Below are 17,780 nucleotides of genomic sequence, written 5' to 3' on the forward strand. Positions count from 1 at the left end.
CAGGCAACAGGGCAGGATCCCCATAGCTTGTGGGGAGGCGGGGAGAAGGTTAGTAAAACAAAAAGGTGCAGGTGATTCAAACACAACTAAAAACCAGACGTTTAATATTTAATTGCAGATTGTCGGTGTTGATGTTATAAAATCTGCATCACCCCAAGCCCTCAGTGAAGTCCGGTGTACCTACTGACAACTTGTGAGATTTTAAATTCAGGCCTTAAAAAGGGACTATGTTCTGCATCTGTGTTCATATGGTACCATGAGGAAGGTGGAGATCAGGGAAGACCACCTGAATGATGACAAGCAGAGGCTGTGGATTCAGAGCTTGCTGTAGCAAAGAAGTCAGCACCATCACTTGCATTTGGCAGAGACTCAAAGGCGGGCAGAGGGTGTAAAAACTTTAGGGTTAAAAAAAAAAATGGGAAGGCTGAAGGCATATCTTGGTTGGCATAGGGGAGCTGGAGGCAGACTAATGAGAAATAGGGCCTCCTATGGGATTGGTTAGGGGAGCATATTTGGCTTTCTCTGGCCAGTCTTGAGTTGGGGAGGGGAGTGAAGGGTGCAAAACACAGTGAAGCTGGCAGTCATCCACCACGCCCTGACAATCATGAGCTGATTGCAGCAGGTGTGATTTGGCTTCCTGCAGAGGCTGTGGGGCAGGGTCCTAATTGTCACAGATAGTCTGACCACCGTTCATCTGTATAGTCAGCCTCTCTGAAGCAAACAGCAGGAGAAGGTGAGAAGCTAATAAAATACTAGAGTAAGTAAAATCTTGGAGTTGGCACTGAAGCATGGGAAAGTAAATAAACCACTGTACATTCCTTGAAATCTGGGAGAGAACTGGAGATTTCTTATTCAGGCCTGAGAGTTTTATTTAAAATTAAAGTTTGGGGTGACCTCAGCTGACACTTAGGATACAAAGTCAAATTAGGTTTTTCTTTCCTTTCTTTTTTAAAAGAAATTGCCATTGTGTAGAACAAATACCTTTTATTTTATTTTTTTAAAGATTTTATTTATTTATTGGACAGAGAGAGAGACAGTGAGAGAGGGAACACAAGCAGGGGGAGCGGGAGAGGGAGAAGCAGGCTTCCCGCGGAGCAGGGAGCCCGATGCGGGGCTCAGTCCCAGGACCCTAGGACCATGACCTGAGCTGAAGGCAGATGCTTAACTGACTGGGCCACTGAGGCACCCGAACAAATACCTTTTAGGTTTCAAAACATTTTTTAAATATCCTATTCATATTAATGGGATGAATTAATATGAATAGAGTTATAGCAGTGATGTAATGAGTGGACCCCAAAAAACTTTTAAGTTTTTGATTTACTTACGTATTTATCACTCGTATATTTATAGTAAAGTACCTTTTATAAACCACCTCTTTAAAATAAAGCACCGAGAATACGCTAGTGAGCTAGAATCAGACCCTGCTCTAAAAAGGTTCAGTTTTGGTTGGGAGGAAGAGACCAGTGTGAAAAATTCAGTTGGACCACGCATGGTTTGAAGAGTGCTGTATTGGTGGTTTGCATGGGGTATAGCCAAGAGCCCTACTCAGTCTGACAGGGTCTGGAGAGGATTTTTAGAGACGATTTTATTCTTGAACTAAATCTTGAAGACATACAGGCATTAACGCCTGAGTGGGCTCCCAGGTGAGGAGTGGGTGTTACCAGCAGAGAAGTGTGAAATAATTTCATGAGTCATTTTAAGGTTTCTCCCCGTATTATTTTGAGATACTTAGAGTAATTTACTTGAAAATACTTAATCATAGAGGTATAAAGTTACATGCATGAGTCGGTTGTAATGTCTGCCCCAGGAAAGGTCAGTTTGTATGTGAAGTACGCTATCATGAATGCACCCTCAATAGGTGGTTGGTTAGCATTTGAAAAGCTCTAATCAGAAGTTCACACCTGTCTTTATCTTGATGAAGCTTTTGTTAGGATTCTTTTCTTCGGTGAAATGGGTCCATTTTTAAAGATGGACCCATGTGGATTGGCTGGAAATAATGGGCAAGTGGCCAACCCTTGGAAGGGTGCAAGAATCCAGTGAGCCCAGCAGGGTGGAGTTCTTGGCTTCAACTCTGGTTTGTTCCTGCGTTTTGTACATTGGAAGCCTTTGGCAGTCTGGTGAAGTCTGTGAACTCATTCCTGGAAAGATTTTTTAAATGCATAAGGCAAAATAAATAAACTGCATAGGAATATGTAGGAAACCGTTTGTCCTGAAATACAGATACCAAGATATTTTTAAAAAAGAACAAATTCGCCTTGCTCCTGGGCCCAAGTAACCATCAATCCTGTTTCCAAGAGCCTTTTTCTGGGATGTTCCCCCACCCCCGCCACGCTCTGCTGCCTCACTTTGAGCACCCTTGGAGCTGTGGTCTTTTATTTTACAGCAGGCCCCCTCTGTCCCTCTCTGCATGAGTGACCTTGTGACTCCAGGGATTTGGGGCCAGAGGTTAGAATTTTTGCTCAATTTGTCATCATGAGTCAACCTGCTCTCTCAATTTAGAGTTGCTTTCTCATCTCTGACTGCTATCTTGTAGGTTATATCTCCAGGTAATCATTTTAAGGTTCATCTGAATGTTTTCAAAATAAATTCCGAGTAAATTACTCTAAATATCTCAAAAAGGAAAAAAAAAGGCTCAAGTCGTCATATGGATGGATCTCTAGGCCTTTTTTTTTTTTCCATCAAATTTACCACTTCAATAATTATTAAGTGTACAGCTCTGTGGCATTAAGTACATTCATGTTGCTGGGCGACCTCGCCTACCATCTCCAGAACTTCTTCATCATCCCAAATAGAAATGCTGTACCCATTAAACAATAACCCCCACTCCCCCCCTCCCTGCCAGCCCCTCACAACCACTGATTCTATTTTCTGTTTCTTGACTGTCCAGGAAACTCATGTAAGTGGAATCATACAATACTTGTCCTTTTGCATTTGGCTTATTTCACTTACGGTAGTGTTCTCGCGGTTCATCCACATGTCGTAGTTTGTGTCAGAATCTCCTTCCTTTCTAAGGCTGAATAATGCTCCATTGCACAGATATGCTATGTTTTGTTTTTCAGTTCATCCATAGATGGACATTTGATCCCCCAACCACTTTTCATACTTTAGTATGTCGTAGGGTTTTTTTCTGCTTTTTCTGTTTTTCTATGAGTTTATATAGACATGAACATTATATTTTTCTATAAACAGGATCATGTTATTTGTTTTATTCTACAGCTTGCCCTTTTAAAGTTTAAATCTAACTCTAAGCAGTTATTTATTTCAAGGACAGTGGCAACAACAAAATACACCTTCCCCTCTGCAGGAAACTCTGGCTCACCCACACATCCCAATTTATGTAATGTTAGTTATTCTACATTTGTGTTCATTTCCCTTCTAGCCCTTAGTAGCTATTAAGTTTTGATAGTGGTGGTGACAAAATCCCCGTACCTACATACAGCGAGCTCACTGAAATCATTTGTGTGTGTGTGTGTGTGTGTGTGTGTGTATTTCTGTGTGTAGAAATGTTGAATTATCAGTTCTACAAATTTTTTTCTTAACATTTTGTTGAGAGGAGATACAGTAAGCCTTCTGATTTCTATGGGATTATATCAAAATGTTTTATTTTCTTAAATTTCTATTGTTAAATTTTCATTGTATTTTCTGCTAAAATTCTACTCCAAGAACTAAATAATATGTTTCTTTGCTCTATGCTCCAAAGTAACTAACATTTTAAAACTTTCACTGTTCTTTTTTTCTCAAATCATTGTATGCTTAATTTTAAGTCAGCGTTTTGCCAAAGGTATGTGGTCTTTTTCCCTGTTATGATTTAAAAACCAGTGATCTTTTCCTGAAAACCATTTATTATTTTGATTTATGAAGTTGTTAAATATAAATAAAATGGATGAAACTGTTTTTTAATTTTTATCTCCCTTGCTTTGCTCGAATTGCTAAACATCCAGACATTTTCAGTGTAATTTTATTTTTATTTTTCAGTTTGTATCTTTATGGGTAGCTTTCATTTGATAATGTAATCACCTGTCATTTTTCAGCAAAAATATGAATTAAAGGTGAATAGTCAAATAATTTTCTGAATATTCTTGTAGTTTTTATTTACATATTATAGCAAGCATTTTATTTCTTCATTACCATCCTCTACCTATTATTTCTTCTAAAGGATCATTCTTTTTTTTTTTTTTTAATAAAGGATCATTCTTAATTGGAAGGATTACATTTATATCATCCTGGGATACATTTATAATTGCCTTCAGTCATTCAAAGGAAAACTGTTAATTAAAAAATTAAATGATATTAATATGAACTAGATTTCTTCTTTTAAAACTGATGAAATATATTTTTAATACTGAAATTTACATTGAGTATGTATTTAAGATTATAGGTATTGTTTCAGGCTACATAGTGTTATGTCATCTAGGTCTTTTTGCAAGGTGATTGCTTTCATGAAATATAATGATGAGAGATTTACCCATTCCATTTTTGAACTCTTGAAATCAGATCTTCAGTGAGGATCTTTGAATGTGTCACATAGACGTGGAATTGCTAGGTTGTAGGGTGTGTTCATCTTCAGCTTTGGTTGGTGTGAAATTCTTTATCCAAGTTGTTGTACCAATTTATTGATTTACTGTGGTATGTGAGTACCTATTTCACCCCAGTTTTGCAAGTTCTGGTATTAATATGGTTTCTTAACTGGATTTGTATAAATTGGTATCTCAGTGTTCTAATTTTCATTTCTCTGATCATTAGTGGGTTTGTGTAGTTCTCACATGTTTGTTGGCTATTTGGGTATTCTCTTTTGTGAACCACTTGTTCCAGTTGTAGGGATTGTTCATCTTTTTCCCATTGATTTTTTTTTCTTGTATTCCACATATTAATCCATTGTCAGGTATGGAGATTGTAGAACTTTCTCCTAGCCAGTGGCTTTTCTTCTCATTTTGTTTATTGGGGACTCACCTGATACAAATGTTTTTGTTTTTTTTTTTAATTTCAGTTTGTACTTTTTAGATGTTATTTAAGAAGTCCTCTCCTACTTTAATGTCACAAACTGTTCTCACATATTTTCCTTCAAAAGCCTTTCTTTTTAACTGTTAGGTCTTTAATCGTCTTGTAATCATTTTTTTTTTTTTTTTGGTATTCTTTGGTATTTTTTTTTTTTTTTTTTTTTTACCAAATAGATAGCTAATTATACCTATACCCTTAAATGAATAGTCTGTATGTTTTTGTATTGTTGGTAATGTTCTCGCTGCCTCTTGCTGAGTTTCCACATATGTCTGTTTTGAGGCTCTCTATTATATTCCATAAATCTCTGTCTAGCCCTATGCTTGTACCACTTTACTTCCATTACAGTAAACCTGGAAACTTGGTAGGGTAAATCATCCCTGCCCACGACATCTTGAAAGTTCTCTTTTATTCTTGTTTCTGTCCTGTTGGTGAAAATCAACCTCTGTGCTCCAGAGCCAAAAGCCAGAGCAAAGGCAGAGTTGGTGTATAAAGTAGGAAGACAGTTTACTACTTTGCCAGGTGAAGGAGTCTGCAGCAGGGTAATGCCTCCAAGACTGCAAGTCCTCCCGGGGTAAAAGGCTGAGGGGTTTTATAGGAAAATACACGGTCTGGGTGGTTCCAATAGGAATCTGATACACATCCTACCGGCTGTCTTCATCATGTCCTCAAGGTGGTCTCATGACTAGCACTGGTGCAGCCATTACCATTAAGTATACATTGGGGTCCGTGAGGTGTCAGTATCAATACTGAGTTCCTGGAACAAAGGATTCTACAGAAAACCAAGTGAGGGGAAGGAAGAGAGTCTTCAAGAGTGAGGAAGAGGCAAATTTATTCAAAGTCAAGGCTTTTATTTTGCTCAAGCACTAGTGTGTCCCTCTTAATTGCCATCCATCTTTCTGTTTCTATAGCAGTATCACTACTTTTTTTTCAAAGATTTTATTTATTTTTTGGACAGAGAGAGACACACGGCAAGAGAGGGAACACAAGCAGGGGGAGTAGGAGAGGGAGAAGCAGACTCCTCGTTGAGCAGGGAGTCCAATGTGGGGCTCGATCCCAGGACCCCGGGATCATGACCTGAGCTGAAGGCAGATGCTTAACGACTGAGCCACCCAGGCGCCCTGCTACTTTCCAAATACAGTATGGAATCAATACGAGTTCATGAAAACCTTGGAATATACATTGGAACTATGGGTTAATTTGAGGAGAGTTGATCTCTCTGAGTCTTCTCATCAGTGACTAGGTGTTAACTTCATTTATTCTTTCTCTGATACAGAAATATGAGTTTCTGACTTGTATCATTTTTCTTCTCTCTGAAGAGTTTTTTTTTTTTTTAAGATTTTATTTTCAAGTAATCTCTACATGCAATGTGGGGCTTGAACTCACAGTCCTAGATCAAGAGGCGCATGCTTCTCTGACTGAGCCAGTTGGGTGCTCCACTCTCTGAAGAACTTTTTAAAACATTTCTTGCAAGGCAGGTCTACTGGCGTGTGAGAAAATCTTTATTTCTCCTTTTACTTTTGAGGGATAATTTCACTCAGAATTCTAAGCTGGTGGCTTTTTTCTCTCAACTCTTTGAATATTTCACTCCAACATGACCTATCAGGTAAAACGAACTGAGATAAACGCGTCGTTAGTGTGAGATTGTACATGTGTGTGGCTTGAAACCAGGTTGTGTCCACTGTTTGCTGAACCTGTGGTTTCAGAGGCTAAAATTCCCTCCAGCATCCTTGTGTTTGTCTCTCCTGTTGTTTTGCGTTTCCCTAATAACTCCTTCTGACATAAAACTTGTGTTTTGCAATTGTCTCAGTTGTAATCTGTGTTATTATACAGGAGCCCTGTTGATGTGGTGGTGGGAGGGGAAGCATCCGACAGTCCTATGGTTAGGATTCTTTTTGTGAGCCTGAGCATTTGGTCTGTGACCTTCGCAAGTACTTCTCAGTTGTTTCCCCCCACAGGGGAGACAGGGAGGCTTAGAGTGTGCTGAGGTTGGGTTTGTCCTTCCCAGGTCAGTTAGGTTCTGGTAAAGTAGTGCGCCCTGTGTCTAGGCCTTTGTTGAGGAGAAAAGAATGCTCTGAGCATGTTTCACAATGGTTATTTTTTCGTCCTTCTGCTGGGAGCATGGGGGGGGTGGTTCCTCTGATTTTCATCCTGAGAATCTAGTGGGGATTCTGGGAAGTAAACTCTTGGGCATGTGGGGGCTCCACTAAGGCTGGGCTCTAGGAGTTTTTATCCCCCAAGCTCAGGCTCCAACGATTAGGTTACCCTTCCAGTTTTTGTACCAGTTGCTGGCTCCAGTGGCGATTCATGCTCCTATTAAGCTGTGATTTTCTTTATTTGCCTGGCTCTCTTCAGTGTTTGTGGCAGCAGTTTGTTCCGTGACCTCAGTTCTCTGATGTGTCTGACAGGAGTTGTTGATTTTGTTTGTTTAGCATTTTTCTTGTTGTAAGGATTGTTGTGACAACTTCCAAGCTTTTTTCAGAAGTCTATCAATGGCAATCATACCTGTAAATATTTTCTACATTTTTTTTTTCTGTAGAAGTCATAGTATCACTGACACCTTAGAATTTAATTGGTGTTGTAGATTGTATCTTAATTATGTTATTTAATTGGTTATTGTAGGCATATAGGAATACTGTTGATTTTTGTCTGCTCATCTTCTGACGATCTTGCTTTTTGAACGTGCTTCACTGTATTTCAAACTTGAATTGGACATTTAGATCAATAATGCCAGTCCCCCTTCTCTAAAACCTTTAAGATGGGTGTTGATCATGTTGATAGGTGTTAATAGTAGGATATATTTCTTTCCTTTGCATGGTTTTTGCTTTTGACATAACTGCGAGTTTAGAGGTGTCGAAGATTCCTTAGTGGAGCATGATGTCTGTGCTTTGGGTGATGTGACATCACTTAATGGAAGAGGATAAACAAAACATCTCTGGTTCTTAGGGTTCTTGAACAAATATAAGATAGAGATGAGCTTATTACATGAGGTGGAGCTAGAATAGATGGGCTGCTACCCATGTGTGGAGATCTTTACCTATGTGAAGCTTCCTTTCATTGGTTTGGACAGCAAGATGGTATTGTTGGGCTGTGACAGGCGTCTCCTGCCCTCTTATCAGTGTAGAGAGAACAAATACATATTTCAGGGTCCAGTAATAAATTCAGTTGTAAACAACAGGAATTTTGTTTATTGTCACCAAAATAGTTCATCAAATGAGGGAGTAGGTTTCCAAATTAGATTGTGCAAACAATTTGTCCCTCATTGTTCGTTTTCATCCAGAGGAATAAATTTGTTATTTTGGAGTAGGTTTCAAACCATATTTGATTGTGCTCTGTCTGAAATAACAAGGAAATTCTAGAGGTGATTTGTGTAGGATTTACATCTTTTGAATCAGTTTCTAAAAACACCCAAGATTAACTTGTCACTGCTCTTTGATGTATTTAATAAAGCATGAGGATTGGGTGACTCCTTTTTCCCCAATATTTTGATTGTGTAGTTTAAACCTGAGTAAGGATCACCAGCTTCTATATATTAATTTGGTGGTTTAATGTCAACCCATGCCAACCAGATTTTGTGTTATATAGTAAAGTTCCTTTTATAAACCTTGAAGGTTTGATAAATTACTGTTTTGGTGATCATAATGTCATTTTGACCTGAGGACTTTTTCAGAGTTAAATGAGCTTGGTGGTTTATTAAATGCTATGCAGAGTTTAAATCCAGGATAAATTTAGCCGTTGATTTTCCCCCTCTTTTTATTAGTGATTCTGTCAGTGCAAAAAGCACAGATAGTAGTTAATACTAGTTTTGTGATTAAAAAGATAGGAATCAAGTCTTTTATGTCTTTTCTTTAAGGTTGTTGATTATATCCTGCCACCCTTGGTCTCCTTGGTTCAGAGCCAAAATGGTAAGTGTGACCACATCAAGGAGAATGCCATTAGGTACACATTCAGTTTTCATTCTCTCTCCATGTACTCACATTCTTGGCATTTTTTTTTCTTTCAAGTGGAGTGGAGACTCTTCAGCTTGCGGTTGCTCTCAGAAACCACATCTCTACTCGTGAACCAGGAGGTTGGGGATGGCAAGAAGGAGGAGAATGTTGACTTTGACAGCAATCTTCTGGCTCTCATTAGAGACGTCTTACTTCCCCAGTAAGTCCCACGTGCTGCATTCACGCAGAGAAGGGTAGGATGTCCAGGATGCTTCTGTCAAACTAGGTCCAGTGATGGGGTTGGGGTCTTGGTGTCCTATGCTACGACATTGCAGAGAATCCAGGAGAATCCATTTAGAGCCTTCCCTGTTTTCCCTAAGGCACATGACTCTGAAGTTATGCAGATTTACAGGTATTCGTGGCCAGAGGGGTAAGGTTTATTATTCAAGGTCAACATTACAAGACTTATTGGAACATGGAATCGGGACATTTCCTGGCTCTGCTCCAGAATAATGGAGATGAAAGAAATCTTCTATCACCCCAAACTCTTGGAATGGAAATTAAGCTTATTTACAAATAGGGTATTTTGGCAGGGATAGGGTATCGTGCTAGAAAAAGTAATGACTACTAATTAACAGGATGGGGTTATCTTTTTCCTTTGACTCCGTGGTTCACATGGCAAACACACAGGAGGGTGATGACTGAGAGGACCCAGTGCAAACATGTGAGACTCTAAAATGACATTCTTATAACTGAGGGACACTGAAGTGTTTTCTCCCCCACTGTGAGTCTTATCAAACAAAAGTACAGGGCTACCTTGTTTTATTATGCTTTGCTTCATTGTGCTTTAGAGATGTTGCATCTTTCACAATTGAAGGTCAACCCTCTGTCGAGCAAGTCTATTGGCACCATTTTTTCCAGTAGTATTTGCTCACTTCGTGTCTCTGGGTTACATTTTGGTAATCCTCACAATGTTTCAAACTTTATTATTATTATATTATGTTGGTCTGTGATCAGTGATTATGACTTGCCGAAAGCTCAGGTGATGTTAGCCTTTTTTAGTAATAAAGTTTTTTTAAATCAAGATACGTGCATTTTTTTTTAGAATAATGCTGTTGCACACTTAATAGACTATTTAGTATAGTGTAAATTAACTTTTATATGAGCTGGAAAACCAAAAAGTTCATTTGACCTGTTTTCTTGCTGCATTTGCTTTACTGTGGTGATCTGGAACAGAACCCACAATATCTCCGAAGTATGCCTGGAACTAAAGATGAAAAACGTATGCCAGATATCACTATTAAAGAAAAGATGACAGAATTCAGCAGATGCTGGATTGCATGTCCTGCATTGTTGTGCCTGCCGGCTCCCAGCTGCCGTAAGGGCCCCGGGCTGTCTGAGCTCAGCAGGTTTTTAGGAGCAGCCGTTTCACCCAATGCTCCCCTCCGTTTGTTCCACTTTTCCTGATCACCGGTTCTCATGTAAGAAAAGATTCATTTCCACACTGTGTAGCTGCCAGATCTGATCATATTCCGAAGTACTCAACCCCTCATCATCGGTTTTAGAAGGTTCGTTTTATGAAGTGCTTGGCCAGTGTGTATGAGCCTCCTGGTGGCGGAGGGGGCCTGTCTTGACTGCTTGGAGCCTGATCTGTAATGGCTTGGTTTACAGAGTTAGGCGCTCATTTCTTTTATTCCTGCACTGCTGCAGTGGTTTCAGGGAGACTCCTGCTCATGAATATGTACTGTAAGATGACTTTTGATACCCAAAGTAAGAAAGTGGTTATCTGCAGGAAGAAAAAATTTCAAACTTTCTCATGTGAGAAACTATCAGTAAATGTACTTTTGGCTCCATTTGTCATCTCTGAATGTGTATGTTTGTACCCATGTGGGTAAATATAAGATTAGAACCTTCTTTCACGGGATTAATTCATGCTTTCAGTGCCATCTTACACTTCTAAACCTTATGTAATTATATACATCTTTCTGATAAGAAAATGCCTAAGAAGATATTTTTTTTGTGAGAAATGTAATTTTTGAAAGATGTACTGTGGATATCTGCTAACAGCTCGTAGAGAAGCATTTCTCAGGACCTGAGATGTGCCCCCACAGTAGGGACAGGATTTCCTTTAACAGGACTTCACAGGTTACTTTAAAAAAAAAAAAAATTTACTTATTTTTATTTAAGTTCAATTAACATATAATGTATTATTGGTTTGAGAGGTAGAGGTCAGTGATTCATCAGTCTTATATAACACCCAGTGCCCATTACATCCTGTGCCCTCCTAATGCCTCTCCCCCCCACCCTCCACCCCTCCAGCAACCCTCTGTTTGTTTCCTATGCTTAAGAGTCTCTCATGGTTTGTCTCCCTCTATGATTTCTTGTTTTATTTTTCCTCTCTTCCCCTATGATCCTCAGTTTTGTTTCTTAAATTCCACATATCAGCGAGATCATATGATAATTGTCTTTTTCTGATTGACTTACTTCGCTTAGCATAATACCCTCTAGATCCATCCACATTGTTGCAAATGGCAAGAATTTTTTTTTTTTTTGATGGCTGAGTACTATTCCATTGTATAAATGTACCACATCTTCTTTATCCATTCATCTGTCAATGGACATCTGGGCTCTTTTCATAATTTGGCTATTGTGGACATTGCTGCTATAAACATCAGGGTGCAGGTGCCCCTTTGGATCACATTTGTATCTTTGGGGTAAATACCCAGTAGTGCAATTGCTGGGTCGTAGGGTAGCTCTCTTTTCAACCTTTTGAGGAACCTCCATACTGTTTTCCAGAGTGGTTGCACCAGCTTGCATTCCCACCCACAGTGTAGGAGGGTTCCCCTTTCTCCGCATCCTCACCAACATCTTTTGTTTCCTGACTTGTTGATTTTAGCCATTCTGACTGGTGAGGACTTCACAGGTACTAATAGCTGGTTAACACCCATGCAAATTTGAAATAAAATTTCTTCCTATCTGAAGTTTGCCCATTTTTGGAAGCGCTTGTAAAATAAAAAGTGTTAAATCTATAATTCCATGCTTTTGTTTTATTCATCTGAGCTGGAATAAATAGTATGCACTTCCTTTAATGTGTATCTTTAAGAATAAGAAAAAGGTATCTTTACTTTTTCCAGAGATGAGGAATTACAGAGGAAAATACGAATGAAACCACATGGCAATTCAAGAACAGAAGTAATGTAGATGAGTTCAGGTTTTCATTAAGCAATTTGAAATCCCCTTTGGAAAATATCACGGAATTGGTTGGGATAGGGTGCAGGATGTTTTCAAAGCTTGTGGACTGACTCTGATGTGATGTGTAGATCTTGGCTCTACATTTCCTTCTCTTGGCCTCAGTTTTCTAATCTGCAGAATGGGGACAGTAGTATCTAAGTCAGAAGATAGTTGTCGGGATTAAATGGGCTACCTCTTGTAAAATACTTAGTACAATGTGTGGGCCATGGTACACTCTTGATAATAGTAGCACTGGTAAATTATTATAATTTCTCCTATTAACCTTTAAAAGGAAGATTGTAATAGGACAGTAATAGTAGTAATCGTACGTACTTCAGAGATGTTAAGTGGCCATTGAAATAGGTGTTGCTGATTGTGCCTGGCATATATAGTAAGTGCTCAGTAAATGTTAAATAAAAACTTAAAAATGAAATCTAATGCATTCATTTAACCTTGACTCTGGAAAACTAGAAATCTTGACAAAGAGTTTGGTCTTTGATGATAACCGTTGATGATTGTAAGTTTAGAAATGCTAACCAGGGGCGCCTGGGTGGCTCAGTGTTAGGCATCTGCCTTTGGCTCAGGTCATGATCCCCATCTGGCTCACTGCTCAATGGGAAGCCTGCTTCTCCCTCTCCCACTCCCCCTGCTTGTGTTCCCTTTCTTGCTGCGTCTCTCTCTGTTAAATAAATAAATAAAATCTTAAAAAAAATGCTAATCATAGAAAATTCATGTTCTTCATTGAGTAGGTAAATATATGGCTTAAGAATTATGAGAAATCTTGCCATTTGTGACAACATGAATGGACCTAGAGGATATTATGCTAAGTGAAATAAGGCAGACAGAGAAAGACAAATACCGTATGGTTTCACTTGTATGTGAAATCTAAACAAAACAAAACAATTAAACAAAACTAAAACAGCTTTGTAGATACAGGAAATAAACTGTTGGTTACCCGAAGAGGATGGGGACAGGGGATGGGGCTGGCAAAATAGGTGAAGGGGGTTAAGAGGTATAAACTTGCAGTTATAAAATAAATAAGTTATGGGATGTCATGTACAGCTTACAGAACATCAGCAATAATATTGTAGTAACTGGTGACAGATTATGGTAACTAGACTTATCACAGGGATCATTTTATAATGTATAAAAATATCAAATCCCATGATGTACACCTGAAACTAATAAAATCTTGTATGTCAATTGTACTTTAATAAAAGAATTTTGAAGTTTCTACAGTTTATAAGAGTAACATGGCATCGGGCTTTGGCTTGTCAAATCTGCATATTAATATCCACATTTTTAATTTTGTTAGTTTTTTTTTTTAAGATTTTATTTATTTATTTGACAGAGCACAAGCAGGGGGAGCAGCAGAGGGAGAGAGAGAAGCAGGCTCTCTGCTGAGCAGGGAGCCCAATGTGGGGCTGGATCCCAGGACCCTGGGATCATGACCTGAGCCGAAGGCAGACGCTTAACTGACTGAGCCACCCAGGCACCCCATAATTTTGTTAAAGTTTTAATCTTTCTTTGACGTTAATACTTTGGCTAAAGCCAAGGGGATAGGCTTTTCATGCACATATACAGTAGGCTTCCCAGTTTTTACACAGAAGTGTTGCATTAGTTAAGACTATTTTATTTGCAAACAGTAACACTCAAGCTAATTTGGGAAAATCCTCATGTGCTCACATTATGAGCTTGTGCTAGCATCCAATATAGCTGGATTCAGGGGTGTGAGTGAAGTCAACAGTCCTGTGTGTCTGTGCCTTTCTCCCCTTCTCTCTGCTCTGCCTATAGCTATGTGCCTTTGTTCTCAGGCTCTTTCTACTTGGTGGTTAAATGGCTCCTGGTGTTGATCCTCGGGAAAGAGGAGATGTCTTTTCCAAAAGCTTTAACAAAATGTTCAGGGAGGACAGTAATTTAATCTTGTTAAATACCATGTAATACCTGTGTTCCAGGTGCTTATCAGAACTGCTAGTGATATGAATGAAAACTCAGTTGTAAGAATAAATATCTTATTAAATATTAGTTATGGTTCTCAGAAAAATAGAACTGATAGGATGTAAGTAGAGAAAAAGATTTACAATAAGGACATTTGCTCACATGACTATAGAGGCTGAGAAGTCCCAAGAATGGCAGTCAGCAAGCTGGAGACCTAGAGAGCCGATGGTGTAGTTCTGGCTTGAGTCCAAAGGCCTGAGAACTAGGACAGCTGGTAGGGTACACAGTAGTCTGAAAGCTGACAGGCTGGAAACTCAAGAAGAGCCGATGTTTCCAGTCCAAAGGCAGCCGAAGAGCAATGTCCCAGCTCAAGGCAGTAGAACAGAGGAGTTCCCTTTCACTCAGCCTTTTTGTTTTACTCAGGTCTTGAACTGATTGGATGAGGCCCACCCACACTAGGGAGGGCAATCTGCTTCAGGTCGTTTCCTGACTCAAATGTTAATCGCATCCAGACAGACCCAGAATGATGTTTGACCAAATAACTGTGCTTGTGTGGCCCAGTCAGTTTAACATGTACAATTAACCATCACCTCATCTATCATAAATATCCTGGCTGGATTGCTTTCTATATAAATTAATGAATTAATATAAAAGAAGTGTTATCTCTTCGCATTGTACCTGCTTTTCTGAAGAGATGAACCGTAGTTGTAAGTATTTGTTCAGTGCCTTTTCTATGTGGAGAATTATAATACCATGGATAGAGAGGTGGTGTTTGTTAGATTTTGAAATCTCGGTAGGGTTGCATAGAAAAGCAGTGGGTCTTCTAGGCAAGATTGGGGTACGCAAAGGTGTGGAAGGTGTAGAGAGGTGAGCAGTAAACAGGCCAGCTTATTTCCAGTGTACATCTGCATGGGATAGTTATATGAAGTGAGCTGGGGAGAGAATGCTTTTTCTCCTAATCAGCTTATTTATTCACCAGTACTAATTGAGTACATCTTACTGTAGAGGCATATTTCTAGTTTCTGGGAACATAATAATGACCAATATAGGTACAGCCTTTATGGAACATGTACTGTCTGGTAGAACCAAATATTTCAGACATTAATATTTTTTAACTGAAGAAGTCTGTAAGTCCTACAAATAGAAATGTTTAAGTATAAATTAAATATTGAAGCCAACTTCCTTCAACAGTGTGCCTATGTAATGTTCATAAACGTGCCACAGAACACATGTTCTTTCTGAACTGTTCTGTGTGTTTACTATCCCTTGGCTTTTGAATTTCACAGTTCACCCATTTAACTTTCTGAAGCTCAGTGTTTCTCAACATTTTATGACCTTAAGACACTATTTCCTATGGCTTATCTATTACCATCTCCCAGAACTCTTTTGATCACAGTTTTGAAATACGACTCAAGGGCTTTTCCATTAAGATCAGGAACAAGAAAAAGATGCTCACCATCAAAACTTCTTTGTAGCGTTGCATCATGAGTATTATAACTAATGTAATAATACAAGAATATTAAACTCTAAATATTCCATTAGATGCAAATTGATGCATAACAAATTATCACACACTCAGTGGCTTAAGTCAACATCTACTTAGCTCTGTAGGTGGGAAGTCTGACACAGCGTGACCAGGTTCTCTGTTCAGGATCTTATGCTGCTGAAGTCAGGTGTCTGCTGGGCTGAGTCCTTGCCTGGAGACTATGGGAGAAACCTTCTGGGCTTGGTCAGGTTGTTGACAGAATTCTGTTTCTTGTAGTTTGCATTAGTTTCTTAAGGCTGAATTACCACACACTGACTGGCTTAAAACAACAGAGATTTATTCTTTGACAGTTGAGGAGGTCAGAAGTTCAAAGTCAAAGTCTTGGCAGTATTGGTTCCTTTTGGAGGCTCTGAGGGAGAAACCATGCCTCTCTCCTGGCTTCTGAGGGCTGCCAGCAATCTTGGGTTTATAGCAGCATCCACTCCAATCTCTGCCTCTGTCTTCATATGGCTTTCTCCCGTGTTTGCCTCTGCTTTCCTGGTGTAAGGACATCTGTCATTATGTTTAGGGCCTACCCTGAATTATCTTGAGATCCTTAACCAAATCTGCAAAGCCTCTTCCAAATGAAGTCACATTCAGGTCCTGGGGGTTAGGACTTGGACATATCCTATGGGGCCATTATTCACCCCAGTGCACTGTTGCAGGACCAAAGTTCCTGTTTCTGTGCTGCCTTGCATTCCGTTGGGCACCCACATTTCTTCTCACGGGCCCCTCCATCTTTACGTCAGCAACAGTTATCAAACCTCCCTCGTGCTGGCAACCTTTCTGAGTTCCTTGTCTGCTACCAGCTTGAGAAGACTCTGCATGTTCAAGTCGGTGATGTTGGCCCTTGGTAGTCTGGGTCTTGTGATTAGAATATACTTGTGATGTACTTGGCTCTGCCACATTTGGTGTGTGTGCCCTCACTTCCTGCTCCTCTCCTTCTCTCCTTCATTTTCGCCTCCTCCGAGATGGTTGGAATGCCACTACCATAACTGATTCATGAGAAAAAGTTTTTTTTCTGGGAAGAAAGATAACCATATATACTCAGGAAATTGCTGATTTCCTTCAGCAGAGAGACAAGATTTGATTCGAAAGGTTCATGCAGAAGAGGCAATATTTAATGAAACTTAAGTCCAGAGTGACTTTATCAATTAAAATTGGCACCTCTCAGAAGTTGAATATCAAAGTCATTATCAATGAACTTGTAGTATCGAAAGTCAGTATCTCCTGACTGAATGTTTTTTTCTGAGACTTGTTCCACAAGATGAGGGCATTTCTCTTTCAGTATTTAGCCATAATGGGACTAAATCCTTCACCCAGGAAAGACACTATTGCTCTTCTTGGGGAAGAAGAAATTTTAATATTCATACAAAGGTCGGTCATGTCATTTGTACTACATTGTGTGATTGTGCATACAAGGTTTAAAGCCCTTCCTTCCTTCCTTCCTTCCTTCCTTCCTTCCTTCAGTAAGTAAGTAAGTAAGTAAGTAAGTAAGTAAGTAAGTATATATTGAGTGACTTCCACGTGCCAGGCACTGGGGATGCTATGGTGGGTAAGATTGGATCCCTGCCCTTCAGTGCAACTACATTCTAGTGGGTAAGATAAAGCAGTAACCAAATAAATAAATAAGATGATTGCGGTTAATTGTGAGCACTGTAAAGAAAAACAAAACATAAAACAGTGTCAGGATAGAGAATGATCGTAAGGGGAATGAGGAAGGGGTTGTTTTAGGTAGGATAGTCAGGAAAGGCTTTATGTGAGGTAGCAAGTCACGGGGAAAATCTCTATGGAATTTGCCTTTGCTAGGCTGGAAGTACTTTGCCAACATGAATTTTAGTTTTCATATTTTCTTTTAGCTTTGTGTGTTTTGAAAAGAGATCATGCTGATATAAATGTGCTTACAGTGTTTTTATGACAATATGGCATTTGGCATTTCTCTCCTGGGGAAAATGAGTATTGCCTTTCTTTTTTATAATTCTCTTGTGACCTGTGCAATCATCAGGGCCATAATAACTTCATAAATTATTAAGACTTTGTTTTTTAGAATCTCAGAAAGGGCTATATTTTTTACAAATTAGAATTGTATTTCCTCTTAGAAATTGGAATTTGTAAGTGGATTCCATTAGTGGCAATACACCGTAGAGCTCTTTATCTGGTTT

The 17,780-nt window shown here is 39.2% G+C and overlaps 1 protein-coding gene across 4 annotated transcripts in view; it reads left to right on the top strand.

Moving 5' to 3' along the window:
- Positions 1-17,780, top strand: part of ULK4 (unc-51 like kinase 4) — a 608,666-nt gene that overhangs the window by 233,876 nt on the left and 357,010 nt on the right. For all 4 annotated transcript variants that reach the window (XM_025883716.2, XM_025883719.2, XM_073901588.1 and 1 more), the window contains 2 exons: positions 8,849-8,900; positions 9,000-9,144. In XM_025883716.2, coding sequence (XP_025739501.1) covers positions 8,849-8,900; positions 9,000-9,144 — 197 coding nt within the window. The remainder of the gene's footprint in view (positions 1-8,848; positions 8,901-8,999; positions 9,145-17,780) is intronic.

This window comes from Callorhinus ursinus, unplaced genomic scaffold (assembly GCF_003265705.2).
Source record: "Callorhinus ursinus isolate GAN/ISIS: 27379988/994484 unplaced genomic scaffold, GSC_fseal_2.0 scaffold1, whole genome shotgun sequence".
Taxonomy (NCBI): Eukaryota; Metazoa; Chordata; class Mammalia; order Carnivora; family Otariidae; genus Callorhinus; species Callorhinus ursinus.